Genomic DNA, 20,247 nt, shown 5'->3' with positions numbered 1-20,247 from the left:
CAACAGACCAGGAGCTGGAGAAAGATTTAACAGTGTCCATAAAAACAGCAGCTACATGACGACATAGTGAACATTGAACGTGTGATACGTCAGATGCGTCCTGTCTTGTAATACCTATTTGTACGTTAGAGGGCGATAGTGAGTCGCTGTCGCATCCGGGCTCTCTGCCCTCAGTCCCGCTGGGTTTCTGCGGATGCTGCGTTCAGGTGTGTTCGTGTCCACCGTTAGAGAAGAGTCCGTATGAACAGCGCCCTCTGCTGGTATTCACCACGTTACGACTACATTTTCTATAAACCTCCAGTTCACGAGTCGTGACGTGTTTCCTCACATTTACAGAAATGTTAGAGCTCGTGGAAGTTCATGTTTGGTTGGCTGTGAAGCTAATATACTGTTGCCTAGCAACTGTTTTTTTTTTAACTACTTAACCACGTCACCTGTTGTAACCACGTGTCATGTGAGTGCACGTTTGGGTCGCCTCCATGCTGAGTGATGACAGAACCATCAACAGAACCATCAACAGAACCATCAACAGGACCATCAACAGGACCATCAACAGGACCATCAACAGGACCATCAACAGAACCATCAACAGGACCATCAACAGAACCATCAACAGGACCATCAACAGGACCATCAACAGAACCATCAACAGGACCATCAACAGAACCATCAACAGAACCATCAACAGGACCATCAACAGAACCACTGGTCGTTCATGAATATCTAAATCACCTCATAACAACACACCATGTGACCATGAGATCAGATATAAGTACATGAGTAGTCAGTATTATGGTTATAAAACAGGAGCGACAGCAGCTGGTCCCTATGGGGGGAGGGAGGGGGGCTCGAGACCCCCACCAGACCGGGACCAGACCGGGACCAGACCGGACACCACATTTAACACGGGACCAAGTCGACCCCCGTCCATTAAATCTGAGGCCATCACACTTTACAGAGATGCCCGAGTCTGTAGGAGGATGAGTCCGCCGGAGGAGAGCAGCAGAGTCAGGTGCTGCCGGACTGATGCAGCGGCCCGGCTCCGTTAGCCGACCGGAGGATGTCTGTGACGCCGACGCAGGGCGACATGTTTCTACGTGAAGGATGAGAAACTGCGCCAACTCTCTGACGGCGTGATTTCCCGGGAGGCTAACGGCAGGAAACGGCTGCTAACCGACAGGCCGCAAATGGAGCCGGGGACCTCGCGTGAAACTCCGAGGGGAGCGGGCTGCCCTAACCCGGCCGGTCTGCGAGAGGAGACCCCGGGGGAAGAGGCGGAAGGCGGAGCGGGAAGCACCGTGACGCTGAAGCGGACAGGAGTGGAGGAAGAGTCCGCGGAGGTGACAGCGCAGTGCGGGGGTAACGGAGAGGCTGAGAACCAGAAAAATACCGGGAAGGATGAAGAATCCGGAAAATACGAGGAAGAATTAGACCCAAGAATTCAGGCAAGTTATAAAATAATAGTCAGTGACCAAATAATTGAAGTATTACTTATTTTAAACAGGTCACCCGTTGTTATGTTTGCACGTGTGCCATGTTTACTAAACCCAGCTGGTCACAGCGCTGTAGTGAACATGGCTCCAGGCATCCCCGCCACAGACTGGTACCCGGGCAGGGCAGCCTGCAGCCGGCAGCGCAGGGCACCGGATGTCCCGCCGGACTCTGCTGCTGCTTTATTCCTCAGCTCTCTCTGCTCTGCTTCTAACCTCGTGTTTCCCCGCTATCCTCAGGAGGAGCTGGAGCACCTCAACCAGGCCAGTGACGAGATCAACAAGCTGGAGCTGCAGCTGGATGTGAGCCCGTTATTTCTGTCGCACTCAGGGCCGTTCCTACATGTCCGGGTCCGGGGGCGCACATCAACTGGGGCCCCGCGATCATCCATCTTTACACATCTGTTTACACAACAGGGAATCAGTATTTTATTAGAGACTTAACTTTATTAAGTTTCACTCACCTCCTGGTGTGTTTCATTATCATAAATGTATGTCATATGATAATTTTAATCATATCCTGGATTATTAAACATAAAAAAAACCCATCTGTTTAAGCTTTGTTCAGACTGCCAGCCCAAATCAGTTTTTTGTCATTTACAGGTTGGATCCAGATGATTTTTGAAAGTCTGGACAGTAAAAAAAAAAAACATAAAAAAAAAAAAATGATTTTTGCAAATCAGACTCAAACCACGTGGAGGTTTGAAATGAGACTTCAGTCAGATTTCTACAGATTGTCTCAGTCTGAACGCTCTGCCAGCTCAGATCGGATTTCTTGCGTCACTCGCAAAGAGACGCACAATGATGTCATTTTCAGAGGCCGAGTGACAGAACGTGTGAGCGGTCATAGAGCAGAGGTTTGTCTCTATGGAGGACGACAACAAATAAAAGGTCTGCTGCAACTTAGCTTCCATGTTGGAAAGCTGCGTCACCAGCGTAGCTGCTCGTATGTCGTTACCACGGCAACCCATGTATATATGTTGGCGATGTCTGGATGCACCACATCCAAAACACTGTGGACAGTCTGTCTTAAAGATGTGATTGACCTGCAGTCTGAACAAAGGCTTACATTCTTCAGGGGCTCTGACTCGTCTTCTTGACTCGTCATCTCTTTCTATTTCTGTTTCTCTACTGAGGTGCAGTCAGACTTTCACTTATAACCCGACTGGGTTTTATGATTCAATTTGGATTTAATTGACTTCATTTAACCTCTTTACACTTGATGTTGGTGTTACAACCAGTGAGGTGACCCACAGAGTTCACAGCTGACTGGTTCTGCATTAACTTTGAACTTTCCTTTGATCATAGTTTGTAAAGCGTCCTGCAGTATTTCCTGTTTTATCTGCAGAGGAATTTACCATGAAAAAACCTGACCACATCTGGCTTATTAACACTGGTTTATCAAAAACTGAAGGGATACGTTTTAATCTTAGTCCTGATGATCATTTTAACATTTTATATTTAAATTACATGACTGAAGGACCCAGTGAGTATTTCAGAGTTGTTTGGTGTTCATAAGTATCCTGGTTACTCAAACATGATTGGTTCACAGTGTGGGACGAATGAGCTGCTGTGTTACAAGACAAGTAGCAGGCTTAAACAGTGAAGGGTCACACTGCACCTGGTTCCCCCCTCAACCTGGTCCCCCCCTCTACCTGGTCACCCCCCCTCAACCTGGTCCCCCCCTTTACCTGGTCCCCCCCTCTACCTGGTTCCCCCTTCTACCCAGTCCCCCCTCTACCTGGTTCCCCACTTTACCTGGTCACCCCCCTCTACCTGGTCCCCCCCTTTACCTGGTTCCCCACTTTACCTGGTCCCCCCCTCTACCTGGTTCCCCACTTTACCTGGTCACCCCCCCTCAACCTGGTCCCCCCCTTTACCTGGTCACCCACCTCAACCTGGTCCCCCCCCTTTACTTGGTCCCCCCCTCTACCTGGTTCCCCCTTCTACCTGGTTCCCCCTGTACCTAGTTCCCCCCTTTTCCCTGGTTCCCCCTTCTACCCGGTCCCCCCCTCTACCTGGTTCCCCACTTTACCTGGCCCCCCCTCCTCTACCTGGTTCCCCCCTCCCTAGTTCCCCCCCTTTACCTGGTCCCCCCAGGTGATCGGTAAATATCTAAAAACGACCTCGGGCAGAAAGTTTTACGCCTTTTCATCCTCCGATCACTTCAGTTGTCCCACAGTGTCATGCTGTGCTCTCTGTATGTGATTTGCAGTGTTTTGTCGTGTGTGTGTGTGTGTGTGTGTGTGTGTGTGTGTGTGTGCGTGTGCGCGCGCACTCCCTCCAGGATGCCAGGTCCAGCTACAGGAGGATTCTCACGGATTCTGCCAGGAAGCTGAACGCTCAGGGCTCCCAGCTCGGCGCCTGCATCGAGAAGGCGCGGCCGTACTATGAAGCTCGCAGACTGGCCAAAGAGGTGCGTGTTGCTCACTGAATGTGCGTTACGGTGTGATTACTGTGAGGGAGGTGCGCTCAGCTGGCAGTTTATCAGGTCTGAACATTAACTTTTGCAGTAGTGTTTAATTCATGTTGATGAGGAAGACAAAATGTTTAAAACACAGCACATCCTGGTTTCTGACCTCGGCTACAAACTGGGAGTGTCCTGTCTGAATTGATGTTGTTGGAGAGTATCCTGAATAGTATTAATTTAGTCAACAGATAAGGAAACTATGGTGAACCATCTAAATCCTCCTCTAGATGTTTGCTGAAGAAACATCACGATGTTCTCTGATGCCTCTCCTTTGGATCCAAACCCAGTTGATACCAGTGTGTCTCTGGTTCTGAGACAGTGAGCAGAGCTTGGAAACGGTTCCTGGATGTACTGAGAGCAGCTAGTCTGCTGTATTCCTGCAGAGCACAGCAGTGGTGGTGACAGATGAGGAAGCACTGAAGCCGTGTACCTGTTGTACTTATAAGATGTGACAGTGAACCTACCTACTGCTCTGAATTCACTTTTAATTCTCCAGGCTGAAGCTGAGAGGATGAGACTAAATGTCAAACACACCGAGACATGTAATCTGACATCTGTGAACTCATCACATCTATTCCTGCATCTTACATTAACGCAGTTATTAGTATTCTTTGTAATATTACACTGCACTGTTTACACTGTGTACATTTACACTAACATCGTTTTATACTTCATCATGACATTATTTATTCACACATCTCCGGCCTTTTGTGTGTTTTTTTCTCAATATATGATTTTTCGTTTAATTTTTTTGAGTTTTGCACTTCGACACCGAGACAAGTTCCTTTTATGTCAAAACGTACCTTGCAATAAATATATGATTCTGATTCCACAATACATCTAAGAAACACTTTAATTTGCTGTAAATATAGTCAGATGTACTTAGATGTTATTGCAGGACACAGTATTTGAAGCCTTTTAACATTCACACATTCACTGTGATTTTTTTTATCAGCTGTCCATCATCATTCAGCAGCTTTCAGATGGATTATGCCTTTTTAACTTCTTCATATCTGTCTCATATTGTAATTTGCTCTTTGTTTATTAAGCTGCCAGGACACTTGTCCACAATTGTGATTGGTCAGATGCTTCAAACCCCGCCCATTTACGTGACACCCTCACAGCTGGATTGGAGAACCCTGTTAACCCACTCTGTGTGATCCTCTTCACATGGTGATGTTGGTCAGGTTAAGTTAAGCCAGATAACAGAATGACATCGTTGATATGTTGAACCTGCCTCGTAGTTCAGGCCTCTGTTTCAAGTTGTGGATAGTGACGTTAGTTTTCTGCCCCCTCTGTCACACGACAGCATTAGAAGATGAGTCATTGGTCGAACACACATGACACCTGACTTTTCTATTCAATGTAAACTAGTTGACTCTCATGTTGTTGTGGTAATTTCACATAATGAGACAAACACCCGACTTTCCCTGCAGCACCTAAACACAACAGGCAGGAGGTTGGAAACCCCTCACAGGTGTGTGGACAGTGAGACGGAGGCAGGATGAAGACTGTCAATAAATACAGAATCATTTCAGACATCTGTAGGGAAATATACAATAATTATTGTTAGGAAAAGTAAATATGCACAATGAACATTTCATATATTACATGCAAATATTAGATTAATTAAATCAGAGTTGGAAGTTAAAGGACATTTTAATCTAATTTAACCCCAAATCATAACATCCACATCTGGATTTGATGTCTCATACAGTGCAGTAAAGTGGTGGTGACATGTAGTCCTTTTAAAGTCGGAGGTGACTGAGATTGAATGACTGTAATGTAATGTAATGATACCTCATTAATTACACAAGACTATTTAACCAATGAAGGACTAAGACATGAGTAGCAGTCAGGTTTAATCACCGTGATGAAGAGTCATTGGAGGATGTAATCATCATGGTTGGATGAAGAGCAGAGGTCTAATTGAAAAAACAGATTAATAATCTGACCTGCTCAACTCTGTCTGAGAGTCTAGAGTTCATATGCAGATTCAAAGAGCCTGTCAATTTATTATATCATACAAAACACAACATGCCTGATAAACTGTTCACAGGTCAGTCCATCAGACAGACTCACTCTCCCATTCACATGTACAGCCAGTTTAAACCACAGTGAACGTAACAACCAGCAGGTTTGAGCCCAGAGCCGTTTACTAACCGCTGCACCTGTCATGTAAAGACTGCATATGAAACAGTGACGCAGTCATTAACCTTTCAGCAGTGACTTTATATTTTTGCTGTCTTGCTCCATCCTGCTGGTCCTCCTGCTGATTTCTCATCCAGAGAAACCTTCCATGACATCAGAGTAACCTCCCAACAGATGTTCTCTCCTACAGGCTCTGACAAATCCCACTGAGCTGTAGGCAGGAATGACTTTGTTCTTTGATCAGGATAAACCCCAGCAACACTTTGGCTTTATTTATATGGAGACATGTGATGTGTCTCCCTTCAAAATAAATCCTATCAGTCTTGAAGATAGATGATGTAACTTCTAAAGAAGAAATAACACCAAATAAAAAGGCTGCATTCATTGACAATAAAACCAAATCTTTTCTCAGTTCAGTACATTCACTCACTCACTCACTCACTCACTCACGATTAACCAACTTTGTACTGAACTGAACTAACAACAATGGTTTTGTTTTATTTTGATAACCACCTATAGTGTGTTAACAATCCCCTTCCTTCAAATTTCCACTTTTATGTCTGGATTTGTTGAGTTTTCACATTTAGACTGACGACACCACTGTAGCATTGAACAAACCTGTTCCCATGAGCTTTTAATGAACTGGACTCGCTTTGGACAAAATATTCTCCCAAGTTAATGTAAGGGCAAAACTAAACACAAGAACTACAGAGTTGCTTCAAAGGTCGTTGCTGGGGTTAGGATTGAGTTGTGTTTGAACAGAACCAGCTGTATGACTACATACAGAATGTTTGCAGTTCCTAGTGGGCGCACATTAGGATGGATTGGAAAGATTAAAATGTTTAAATCTGAAAATAAGAGTCCACATTTTCAGACAATCTGCAGTAAGACATTATTGATCCTGTTGTACATGGCATCATCAAAAATGTCACAGTTCAGTGAGTTTGTAATTTACAACCTGAACCGTCAGGAGCTGATCTGCTCAGGTCAGATCAATTAATTGTTCCAGTCTCTGTTGCTGTGATCAATGAACTGTGTGAGGGGGCGGAGCTCTCCCACAGCTGTTGGTCTCGTGTGTCGGAAATTACAACAGATAAACTCAAAGAAAAATAGAGGAACCCAGAGGGGGCTGTGGTGAAACAAGCCTCACATCGCAGCCTGTGTTTCAATTCACTGATCAGGTGCTTTATAACTGCAAGTTTTTAGTACATCTCTCCTGCTGTCAGCACAGTTCAGCTGCACTCAGCAGAATCACAGGAGATTAAATAAAAGAAGAGCAGGTACAGATCTTCAGGTGAAATACTGAATGGAGGAAAAAAAAAACTTGAAACGAACAACCTGCTGTCACGTGACGGTAACATGTGGAAGCACCGGGTCAGATACCAACACAGGAACGTGGAGCGCTGCTTATTTTATTGATATTCAGAGGACATCAGCTGAGTCGGCGGTCCTCCAGTGTGGCAGATTGAGGACAGATTGCATTCACACTGCAAAGAGAATGTGGACACATGCGACTCAGACCACCTCTGAATGTGGTCTGAACAGATCGGATCTCAATGTGTCCTGGCTGAGTTCACACCTGAACTTTATCTGACCACCTGTGATCCGATCACAGCAGGATGATGATGAGGATGATGAGGATGATGAGGAACGAGGCTGTTTCCAGCTGAAGATAGTTAAGAATGAAAAAAGAGCCCTACAGAGAGAAGCTGCTAATCGGACTCGGCTGCACTCACTTTTCTTAAATAAACTCAATGAATAATGTTGAAAGCTGGACAATAAAACTAAAATACTATTAAAGAGATTTCTAAAGTAAAAAAGGACCTGGAACTGTCAGCTCAGTCAGTTTACTACTGAGTTACAAACTGCGGATGCTTCGAGGAGAAAAGGAGAATACAGGAATAGGAAGTCTAGAAACAGTCAAATAAAAGTGAGGAAGTGAAGAAAGAAGAATAAACGTTTGGTGAGCAGCTCTAAAAATGAACAAACTGAAAAGAGGAAAAGAGCTACAACTAAACGACAAGAAAAAGAAACTCCGAGAGAGAAAGAACGATGCACAGAGTCTCCAGATGCTTTTTATCGTCCCAGCAGGTTCTGGGTGGATCAGATGCAGAGAAACAGACCTTTGACAGGGATTTAAACAGAAATAGAGGAACCGAGTCTGAACTTGCTTTCACTCTCAGCAGATTGATTTGAGTTGTTTTAGTTGTTCTGAAATGGACTCATGACAGGAGATAAAGGTCTGTTTTGAAACGAAAACCTGTTGGTGTGGATGCAGCCTTGTTGGAGTACCAACTCTAAAGGACCAGTTCCTCCACTCCTCCTGTTCCTCCACTCCTCCACTCCTCCCCTCCTCGACTCCTCCAGCTACTCCCCTCCTCCACTCCTCCTGTTCCTCCAAATCCCCCTCGACTCCTCAACTCCTCCAGCTCCTCCTGTTCCTCCAGCTTCTCCAGCTCCTCCCCTCCTCCCCTCTTCCCCTCTTCCAGCTCCTCCTGCTCCTTGTATCCTTACCTTGGGTTCAGTGTGTTCATTGTTCCAGCAGCTTGTGTGAGTGTTTTTCAGCTGCTGTGTTTGTGCAGGCGCAGCAGGAGACCCAGAAGGCGGCCCTGCGGTATGAGCGGGCGGTGTCCATGCACACTGCAGCCAGAGAGATGGTGTACGTGGCGGAGCAGGGCCTCCTGGCTGACAGGAACACCATGGACCCCACCTGGCAGGAGATGTTGAACCACGCCACCGCCAAGGTACGCACACCCCTCCACACTAACATATCAGTGACATCATGGGATGTGGCTTAACCTCGGAGACAGAGACACATGTTCTCCTATTGGTTTACTTATTAGAAGAAGGAGTTGCAGTAGGGGAGTGTTTGAGCCCAGCGGATGTGTTCACACACAACTATTTCTTGGACTGAACATCTGAATCTAAATCACGCTGATGTTTATAACAGACTTCCTAAAATGACCTCAACAGCGGCCTTTGTTTTGGTGCATTTCTGTGAGAGTGTGTAGTATCATTATTGATGTCATATTTAGTATCTAATGATATAAACATCCTTCATCGTACGTAGCTTCTTTGTGTGGATGGAGAAAACAATGGAAATACTGTCAGTAGTGAAGTTAATAATTGACTGTGATCACAAATTTTAAATGTCGGTCCAGCTGCATGCACAGTAAATATATATATATATATATATATTATATTAATACAGACACAAATCTCTAGTGGAAATCACTGCATGGGCTCAGGAACATTACTGAAAACCATTGTCTGTCAACACATTGTAAAATCATGTAGCAACACATACATGTACACATGTATTGTAAATATATACTGTAGTACATGAGTAGATTCATGTTTATTTACTTTGTTTTATAGGAATAAAATGTTTTTGTTGACATGTTTATTTGTTATTTCAGGACAAAGTTACAAATAATGAGGTGGCGAAGGAACGTCGGTTTCAGGGTCCTGCTGTTGTTCATGCTGGTTCACTGTCAGACTGCTGGAACACTTAGAAACAATGAACCTGGTTAATGTTATCAATAACCCCGGTGCTTCTCCTTTAATAAACCAGTCAGTGTCAGTGTGCTGTGGAGAAGGCATGCAGAATGTGTTCGTGTCTCAGTCACCTGTCCTGTCCTGTCCAGGTGAACGAGGCGGAGGAGGAGCGTCTCCGCAGTGAGCGCGAGCACCAGAGAGTCACTCAGCTCTGCCAGGAGGCCGAGGCTCGAGTCCAGACGCTGCAGAAGGCCCTGAGGAAGGTCATCCTCAAGTCCAAGCCCTACTTCGAACTCAAGGCTCAGTTCAATCACATCCTGGAGGTGAGTACCAGCACGGGTTATTTAACAGGCTGTCATATTCCTCACATTATTATTAGGGCCCAAGCACCCATGGTGTGAAAGCCCTATTGTTATTCAAGGAATTATTTTTCTTTTCGGTCCTTGTTCTTACAAATGATTTGCCTTTTTGGAGGCTTTATCATATTCAAAAACTCATGAAAGTTGGTACACACATCTCTCCCGGCAAAAAAAAATTGTATTCTAGTGGAGTGGGTGTGGACATTTTTGGATGTGTTTATCACATTAAGATGTACAAAAAAAGTCTCTTGGTAGCATGACCTCAACTAAACAGGAAGTCCGCCATTTTGAATTTAGTCGCCATTTTTGGCAAATCGCACTTGTTGTATTTTAACGAACTCCTCCTACAGACTTTGATGTACCAACCTGAAGTTTTCTCTGTCCTATCTTAACAACTGGGAGATGAAAAGTTATCAAAGGAATTTGTTTTCGTCCAATGGTGTGCCCATGGCGTGGCGGCCATTTTGAGCGTCTCATCATGAAACTACAACTGACTGTAACTTTTATGTACAAATTCCAATCTTCCTCAAACATTACATCTTTGATAACAGTTCCGCCCTGAAGACACCTGTATGGTAATATTCGCACATTCAACACATGCATCCGGCGTGGACAGACAATACAGCTGATGTGTTTTGGGAGTGGGCGTGGCCAAACGTCTCGCTAGCGCCCCCTAGACTGCAGCCCCGGCACCTAGTTTCACCTACATGCACCAAATTCGTTGGACATGGGTATCACGCCGAGATGTACAAAAAAGTCTCTTGGCATCATGAATTTGTTTTCGTCGATTGGTGTGCCCGTGGCGTGGCGACCATTTTGAGCGTCTCGTCATGATACTAGAAGTGACTGTAACTTTTATGTACATATTCCGATCTTCCTCAAACATTACATCTTTGATAACACTCCCGCCCCGCCCTGACCCGCCGGCTCCCCAACATGCACCGTGCGAGGGCCCGCATATCACTGCTTGCAGTTTTGATTGTCATTATTATTATTATTATTATTATTACATATTATTATTATGCTTCATCAGTGAGCAGGAACTCCGGCTCTGTGATGTTCCACATCATCTACAGCTGTTATGATCTTCACCTGTGGTCACTCTCAGCTGTCCTGTTGGAGTGGATGTGATCGACCTTACAGGCATCACAAACTGTCAGTAGATAATTTCAGTGGAATTTTGAAAACATCTCTGCCTGCATCTTTTTGAGCTGCTTTGATTCATTTTTCCAATAAAATGCAGCGAGGGGTCAGGTAGAGGATGCTGAGAGCAGAAGTTTGATCTTTGAATGGAGTTATGTGCTGATGTTCACTCCTCGAGGATCTTGTTCCAACCCTCTCTGTGATGTGGTGTAACTCAACATTTTATTTTTGTTCAAATGGATTTCATCAGTTTGTTATAGAAAACGTGTACCAGACTCTGTTGGTACCAGTACAGACGAGAGAGCGAGGCCCACCCCCAGCTGAGAGCTGTTTCATCGTGTCACTGATAATTTGCTCTTCACTGTTTCTCAGGAACACAAGGCGAAGGTGGTCCAGCTTGAGCGGCAGGTGGTGAAAGTGAAGACCAGGTACTCTGTGGCCCTGAGGAACCTGGAACAGATCAGCGAGCAGATCCACACTCAGAGGGGCCAGAGGGCCAGCAGGGGCCGTGCTGCAGTCTGCGGGGGCCGCAGCTCCCCGGTGGGGGCAGAGGCCGAGGTCAGAGCTGCCGTGGCGACGCAGGTCAGCAGCTGTGAGGCGGTCGGAGGGATAGAGAGCGACTGGGCCGACGGAGAGAAGACCCGGCTGTGGGTGGAGAGGCACCGAGAGAGTGGGTGGGGCCAGAGGGAGCGGCTGGAGGCGGAGCAGGCCGGCTCCGACTGCATGTCCGTCATCAGCCTGCAGACCATCGCCTCCGACTTGGAGAAGTGCGACTCGGTGGAGCACCTGGGGGACCTGGGGGACAGCGGGAGTGTGCTGGGGGATGAGTGGGTCCGTGACAGGAAGCAGAAGGAGAGGCCGGTCAGCGGGGTCATCGTCAGCGACAACGGGCCCCGGCAGGACAAGGGGCCCGTCAGTAAAGAGAAGCAGGAGAGCTTTGTGAAGCAGCACCACAGAAGTGTCAGTCTATGATGAGAGGGGATCATGGTGAGCGTACGATGAGGGAGGACAGTGGAACCAGAACCAGTCCAGACAGGAGGAGGCCTGACAGACAGACGGACACAGAGCTGGACTGACACTGAGGTTAGAGACAGCAGGAGGGACATCACTGATGGACCTTCAGGGGACAGCGGCCGGCAGAGAGCACTGATCGTCTGCTCCAACACAGAACAAAGAACACATGACAGGTTCACAGCAGACATCTGGCTCTTCAGTCCAGATGTGGTTCTGTCCCTCTGGATGTGGACTTGGTACCAGCCTGTTTAAAGGGTCAGTCCTGTTAGTCACAATAAGACTGAGTTCACTGAAGTAATAGTTCGGGAAACCTGACATGAAACAGGAGCAGTCAGAAGAGTCGTTACACAGTTGATCCAGGTGATCTGAACCTCATTATTTTGTAGTGTGTAATAGTCTGAGTGGTCGATCCTCCAGCGGTCCCTCTCTGAGCTGTGATGACGTGTTGGTTTGTAGTTTCCATCGCTGCACACTGAAAGGCTGCGTCTGAGTGGATGAAGTGTTTTTTAGACATCTCTGTTGGACCATGATGAAATGATGCAGCTGCAGTGAGGTCATGACACCTCGAGGTTCCTGATTCGTCACACTTCATTTTATTCACATTTTTAAATCCCAGAAATCGAAGAACTTCCTTCAAGGTGTCCCTGAGATGTTTCCGTCAGAGTGGTACATACTTGTGGACGGTCCTCCTTGAAGCTGTAGCTGAGCTGTGTGCATGTATGTGAAGATGTGTTGCAGTGTGAAGGTGTCTTTGTGCTGCAGAGATCCTCACCTGTCAGCTGTAGTTACCGTTTTCACAGAATCAACCTCACTGACGGGTTCTCAGTTGCTTTTAAAATCATCTGAAGCTTCTTAGTGTGCTGACCTGCTTCTGTCAGAGCAACACTTCACTGTTTGGTTCGGCTGATGGTGGAACTCATAAACTCTCCGTCTCTCAGGCTTAGTGCGAGATCTCTGCATGAAAATGGATTTCCTGTGGCAGTGGGACGTCTGGTTTCAGAGCAGTCTGTAAAAAAGTTAAAAACAAGGAGTTCTGTGAGGTGTTGCTTCAGATCTGCTGTCATCAATACTTTAGTTTTCTGAAATCCTTCCAAACAAACTGTCCTTCACCTCCAGCTGCTAAACATCAGTCTGAGAGCTGAGAGGACAGACATCTGTCTCCGTGGTCCAGGCAGGAATCCCTTTCTTAAAGTAGTTAAAAGCAGCTCCATGACTGTGGATGTAATTCTTGACTGGGATGAAACATCTATAAACATAACGAACACATGATGAGTGGAGGTCGACCTGGAGATAGATCACACAGGGATCCTTCTCCTGAATCTATATTTATTTTGTGTGCCACCATGAAGCCAGAGGGAGGAGCCGTGCTGCTCACCGACAGACGTCCTGATTTCTGCCAAACAGAAGAAATGTTGGTGATAGATTTTATTTTATTTAAAGTGCCTGTGAGTTAACTATTAATAAACCCTGTTATTCACACTTACAGTGAAATAAAGGAGACTGAATGAGAGCTGATAGATGCTGGTTATTTTTAAGGTGGATTCGAGGTGTTTGATGTTGAAAACTGATGATATTTTGAGTATTTCTGGTCATCAGCTTCGTACCATGTTAACACATTGACACCAATATCCTGTCTGAAATGGTTTTAACATGTAATTCCTCTAAAACCACAACTTGTTTTAACACTGCTGTTAAGCTGTTGTTTGTAAATTTTTTGTAACCAGGCTTGTTGTTTCCTTGTTTCCAGTCATTATGCTAAGCTAGGCTAACAATGATCCGAGTCCATCTGTGATCAAAATCTTTTTAAAAGCAGAAGATAAATGTGTTTCCAACAATGTGGACCCTCTGAATGTGTGTGATGTTGCTGCAGGTTCTCCATCAGTGCAGAGCTGGATGATGATTAAAAAGTCCACTGTCAGCTGGTGAACCGCAGTCAGCTGGGATAGGCTCCGCCCCCTATCACCCTGTACAGGATAAAGAGGGTATAGATAATGGATGCAAGTCTGATACTACTGAATCAACTGAAAGTTTTATCCTGATAAATTTGAATATAATTTGACCATCACATTATTTTCCCCTCCAACAGGAAGTAAGTGGTGTCTCGTGATTGCTAATATTTTAAAGTCCTCTCACTGGACCCGGTTCTGTGGGTCACTGTGTGTAGAGGCGGTGGAAACTGGAGCAGCACTGTGTGGATACTTGGTTTTTCAGAGGTTATAATTTGAAAAGCAGCTGTGTGTTTCCACTTGAATTTCTTTACAGTGTGTTTAAGAGCTCATTCTGAAGCCTGGTTTACAACTCTGCTGGAGAAGCCTTGTGTTAACAGTTTGGTGAGAGTGAACTGTTTCAGGAGCAGCACATGTGTAAACACATCTGTATTTTATTCAACATGGAGATGGTATTTTGTGGAACATTAAAAAGCTCACTGCAGTAACTTTACTGTGCTGTCTGTTCAGTTTTACTGCTGAGTGAAGTGGGGAATGAAAGTTCGACCAAATATAAACCCAAAGTCAAAGTTCATGGTTGAAGTGCTGATGAAGACCATGGGATGTGGTTGAAAAGTCAGAAAATGCCATGAAACGACACTGAGATCCTGTTTTATTAAATACTGCTGTTTCTTCAGTCTCCTGTGTGTTCACCCTGTGAAGCACTGAAATGGTACAGGAAGTGAACCCAACATGGTGACATCGTTTTAAATTTCATTTCTTATGCGACTAAAAGTATATTTCCAAAAATGTCCTCTAAAGCATGGGGAGGTCACAGGCTGGCCGAGCCTTCAGATGAGGGAAGATCCTCCACCTTCAGGAGCACATCACATTTCAATAATCAGTTTCTAAAGTGGACCATAATTCTCATGTCGTGGTGAGATTTTCAGTCAGGCTTGAACGCACATGCACCTGTTCCACGTCCAAATGCATGTCTGAACGAGGCAGTTCATCAGATCTGCTGTGTGTGAGTGTGAAAGGCAGGATTACACATCCCCTCCTCCCACGCATGATAAACCAGGAGACGAGCAGAAGATGGGGGCTGTGATGCTGCTAAGTGTCTGGAGACGTGAGTTCGCACAGGTCGACATCTGCACAGGGAATCCCAGGCTGGTTCATTTACTGACTTCAGCAGGTTAGACCTGGACACCGATCATCAACCCTCACACAGGATTTGTACTGGCAGAACCAGGAATTCTGCAGGGACATCATAAACACAGAACAGCTGTTTAATTTGTGATCATTTTTATTGACTCACCAATTTGAGATACTGCCATAGTGTAAGATTCTGCAACTGTGAAAGAAATAACCGAAATGTCCTCTTAAAAATGAAAAGGTCCAGTAACAAAGATTAGTTAATGTAACGAACTTTAGATGAAGGTTGTTGTGTAGTTTTGTTTGATGAATTTATGAATCTTGTCTAGTCTGTGTTTAACATGCACTGTTGTCCGGTAGTTGTGTCCACAGTGACTGGTGTCTACCTGTAGTAACACAGGCACGCTTTCAGTATGATATGATTTAAATATGGCATCAGTCTATGCTCCCAGCTCTAATACACAGCTCAGATAAGCCTACTACACGTCGTAGGTTTGGGAGGAGCAGACCTGCATCGACCCACTCTAAGGCTGGAGGAAAACGTGAGTTCCACTGCAAATGAGTGTAGCTTCCTTTTTATGTGAGAACGTAAGTTGCATTTCACTCCACTGATCTCTTTTTGCACAGCATGGTACATGACTTGACTCTACTCACCTATTTTGGTTTTCTATTTGGTAAAAGTTTTGGATTGTAACTACTTTGGTATCACCTCAACCGAGGTTCCACACAAACTGAGTCGATGAAAGATGATGTCAAAACACTGCCGACCACCAAGTGGTCACAGATAATCATCTCTACAGTCATTATTGTGCAACACTGGACATCAGGCACAACCTGCCAGGCAAGACATTATAATGGCTGCACATTTTTTTAAATTCACTGGATTAGGATGAAATAGGAAGAAAATCTGCATTCACAAATGTCAGAAATGTTTTTGTTTATTCCTCATTATATGCATCAGGTATGGACAAATGTAATCGAGAAATCTGTACGGGTCAAATAAAAAAAAGAATGTGATGATTTGCAAATCACATAAACCCATATTTAATTGAAAATAGACCAAAGACAACATATCAAATGTTGAAACAGAAATTTGTGTGTTTTATGAAAAATATGTGCTTATTTTGAATTTGATGGCAGCAAAAAGTTGTGACAGGGTCAACAAAAGACTGGGAAAGTTGTATAAAGCTAAAAAAAAAAAAACACCTGATCAACACCTCAACTAATTATGTTACTTGCCAATAGATCAATAACATAGAGAGAGGCAGAGTCTCTCAGCAGTGAAGATGGGGAGAGGTTCACCACTCTGTGGGAAAATAGTTCAACAATATAAGAATAATGTTGTAAAGCTTATTATCAGCGCTCAGTTCAAAAGCCAGCATCTATGATGGTACAGAGATGCATTAGTGCACATGACATGGGTAGCTTGAACATCTGGAAGGAAGCATTAATGCTGAATGATATATTCAGGTTTTGGAGCAACATATGCTGCCATCCAGACAACGTCTCTTTCAGGGAAGGTCTTGTTTATTTCAGCAGAACAACGTCCAACCACATTCTGCACGTATTCCAACAGCATGGCTCCGTAGTAGAAGAGTCCGCTGATAAACTGACCTCCTGCAGTCCAGACCTGTCAATCATTGAAAACATCTGGAGCATCAGGACATGCAAAATACAACAAAGGAGACCCTGAACTGTTGAGCAGCTGAAATCCTATACCAGGCAAGAATGGGACCACATTTCACTTTTAAAACAGAACTTTTGTTCCTTCAGTCTCGGGCTGACGTGTAGTTTGAAGCAAAATGTCTCAGGTACTAGTAGATAGACTGTAATTAAATCTGGAACACATATCTATGTTCCTGACACGATAAACTGTAAATATTTGTTACCGTGTAAGAGCTGGCTGTCCGGTGATATGTGCCATCCACCAGTCGTTTCCGGTCCATTTTCCGGGTCAAAATAACTTTTAAAAACATCCCTAAATCTTTTCCCACAGGAAGTGAATGCAGTATGTCAGACTGCATCTCTCCGTGACGTCACTAGTGGGAGGGAGCTGCCTTGCGTGTGTGTGTGTGTGTGTGTGTGTGCGTGTGTCTGTGTGTGTGTGTGTGTGTGTGGACTCAGAGCTGTGCTCTTCGAGGCGGCTCTACCACCGGGAGTGAGGGTTTGGTTCGGGCCGGGGACCGGGCGTGTTCGCGGCTCTCCGGACGGATCGGTCCAGCTGCTCCTCTTCTCCCCGCCGCAGAGCTGCTTCTTCCGGCTGTGGATGTGAAGCTGCTGATCCAGCTGCGTCCACCATGTGTGAGTACTACATGACATGTTGAACTTTCATGCTGCAGCTGAGATTCACCGACATGACAGCGGCGGCGAGGCTCCACAGACACTGTGTGGTTCTGTCCCGGTTCTGTGAAGACAGTTGGACCGGATCATTGCTTCGTGTCTGCCGCTGACAGGACAGCTGCCATGTTTCACACTTCTCTGAGGATTTTCATTCACTCGACACCACACGTTTGTTATGAAGGTAGAGATGGAGAATGATGAGGGTGCACGTGCACCGTCACACACGCACAGAAATTCGCGCGTGTCAGTGAGTGTAGACGCCCGGTGGTGGTGATGGTGGTGGTGGTGCCCCCTTGCAGTGATGCAGTGTGGTCCATGTATTCCCGCCGTCATCAGTGCACGCGGCCGGAGGTGTGCAGCTCGTGCGGATGATCCTGTGGTCGGTGGGACAGATTACCTGATAAACCATAAATCAACTGAACTGGGACCTGACTGACATCACCTTTAGAGAGGCACGTGCAGATTATAATCAGCAGATTGTTTTTCTGATGACTAATCTATCTGTGATGGTTCTGTCATCAAATATTCAGCCTGATCCTGAGTCTGTCATCTGAGTAAGAAAAGAAAAACTAAATCCTCTGAAAGCAGGCAGCTGTTTTCAGAACATTTGTTTGTCGTATTTGGTCGAGTTCAGGAGAAACTTCACCTGCGTCTGTTTACATGGCGGACCAGAGGTCCAACTGATGTCACACTGTCCGTTCTTTTTCATGGCGAAGGAACTATCGAGGCCCACGACCTTCAACCACAACATGTGTCCAGCTTCTCGTCTGCAGTCCATGTTTGTGGTTGTTGGGTTTCAGGGAGTCTTCAGAAAGAGATCAACAGTCTTCTGCTTGTTGAACTCTCTTCACACCAAACTACTTCAACACACTTTAACAACAAAGACCAAAACTTTTCAGATGTTCTGCGGTTCTAAAGTTCTGCATTTTTTAAGTGTATTCATGGACATTTCTTGAGGTTGAACATGAGACATGAGATTCTGGAGATTCTAAAGTTCTAAAGTTCTGCGGTTCTAAAGCTCTGCAGGTCCAAAGTTCTGCAGGTCTAAAGTTCTGCGGTTCTAAAGTTCTGCAGGTCTAAAGTTCTGCAGTTCTAAATTTCTGCTATTCTAATGTTCTGCAGGTCTAAAGTTCTGCAATTCTAAAGTTCTAAAGTTCTGCAGTTCTAAAGTTCTGCGATTCTAAGGTTCTGCAGGTCTAAAGTTCTAAAGTTCTGCGGTTCTAAAGTTCTGCGGTTCTAAAGTTCTGCAGGTCTAAGGTTCTGCGGTTCTAAAGATCTGCGGTTCTAAAGTACTGCGGTTCTAAAGTTCTGCGTTTTTGAAGTGTATTCATGGACATTTCTTGAGGTTGAAAATCAGACATGAGATTCTAGAGATTCTAAAGTTCTAAAGTTCTGCGATTCTAAAGTTCTGCGGTTCTAAAGTTCTGTGGTTCTAAAGTTCTGCGGTTCTAAGGTTCTGCGGTTCTAAAATTCTGCAGTTCTAAAGTTCTGCATTTTTGAAGTGTATTCATGGACATTTCTTGAGGTTGTACATCAGACATGAGATTCTGGAGATGTATCAGTCTCTGAATGTAAAAAAAAATGTTTATGAATCATGTATGACTCATGTATGACTCATGTATGACCTATGACCTTATGGAAGTGTCACTCAGGGTTCTGAGTACTTGACTGTCTCCGTGAGCTGCGACACACAGACTCCAGATGTTTACAGATGTCAGCATGTTCAGCTGCTGAACGTGAAGTGAAGCTGCTTCAATAGTTTTTATTCCCATTCAGATCCAAAGCGGAACAAGCAGAACCGGTTCTCTGCAGGCGTCATGGAGACCACAGTTCCTCTGTCTCAGAGTGTGGACATCAGTCCTCTGTAGGTTCATTCTGTCTGTCCTCTGTGGGTTCACCTGAATCCCGTAGAACAGGTGTTCTACCCGTAGAACGCCTGTTCTACAGGTGTTAATGGTGTTAAGAGCCGCTGACCTTCATGTGAACTCTGTGTCGCTGTCCATGGTGCTGAACCACATCTAACAGAAGGAGAACATCCCAGTGCAGCTTGCTGCCTATCAGTCAGCTCTGTGTGTGAGGATGTATGGAAGTGGTAGAACATTTTTAGTTTGCATATATTTGCCTCTCATTTCCACTTCCTGTGGAGACATTTGGCCGCCTCGTCATCTGTCATCTGACTGGTAGACTCATGAGGAAGCAGGTTGGGGGTGTTGGTGTCGTACACAAGGACACACAGATGCTGCTCCAACCTGACACTGTGGAGGTGGTGGTGGTGGTGGGGGGGCTTCACTGAGGAGCAGATCATGTGATTGTGATAGACTCTGTGTAGAGATGTGTAGCTCCTACGGGAGCTTCGACTCAGCAGTGTTTCTCTCTCTGTGTCTCAGTACACTGTCGTACTGACTGAAATTACTTCATAGCTGAATGCCAGGTTTCTTTCCCTTGATTTTCTCTGTAGTGTCACATGGATATTTGTTGTTAATGAGACGAACAGTATTTTTCGTCCAACTTGGGTTTTCATTTCCTAATTTGCTACCATCCTATTGATAATAACAGAGGAACATGGTTAATCTGTGAGGTCTGTGGCGATGCTCGGAGGCTGCTTCATGGATGCTGAGTTGTATCATTGGATTTGAGATCATTCACTTTACATGACTGACAGAAGGAAAACTCCCTGTTGGCACACATAAAGTCATGTAACT

General features: G+C 45.2%; 2 protein-coding genes across 2 annotated transcripts in view; both read left to right on the top strand.

The window, feature by feature from the left end:
• Window positions 1-596: 596 nt before the first annotated feature.
• sh3bp5lb (SH3-binding domain protein 5-like, b) lies at window positions 597-14,564 on the top strand. Its single transcript, XM_069176088.1, has 6 exons — window positions 597-1,445; window positions 1,731-1,793; window positions 3,778-3,906; window positions 8,694-8,855; window positions 9,759-9,932; window positions 11,484-14,564. The coding sequence occupies exons 1-6, from the start codon at window positions 1,188-1,190 to the stop codon at window positions 12,081-12,083; spliced, it is 1,386 nt and encodes a 461-aa protein (XP_069032189.1). The 5' UTR covers window positions 597-1,187; the 3' UTR covers window positions 12,084-14,564.
• Window positions 14,565-17,340: 2,776 nt separating this feature from the next.
• gabbr1b (gamma-aminobutyric acid (GABA) B receptor, 1b) overlaps window positions 17,341-20,247 on the top strand; it is a 116,259-nt gene continuing 113,352 nt past the window's right edge. The window contains exon 1 of the mRNA XM_069176962.1: window positions 17,341-17,506. Within this exon, the coding sequence (XP_069033063.1) occupies window positions 17,503-17,506 (4 nt within the window). The 5' untranslated portion in view covers window positions 17,341-17,502. The remainder of the gene's footprint in view (window positions 17,507-20,247) is intronic.

Source organism: Embiotoca jacksoni, unplaced genomic scaffold (assembly GCF_022577435.1).
Source record: "Embiotoca jacksoni isolate LCO1_2020_lvr unplaced genomic scaffold, fEmbJac1.0.p SCAF_7, whole genome shotgun sequence".
NCBI classification, from domain to species: domain Eukaryota; kingdom Metazoa; phylum Chordata; class Actinopteri; family Embiotocidae; genus Embiotoca; species Embiotoca jacksoni.
Note: the sequence above shows the minus strand (reverse complement) of the source record. Positions and strands in the feature narration are given on the sequence as shown.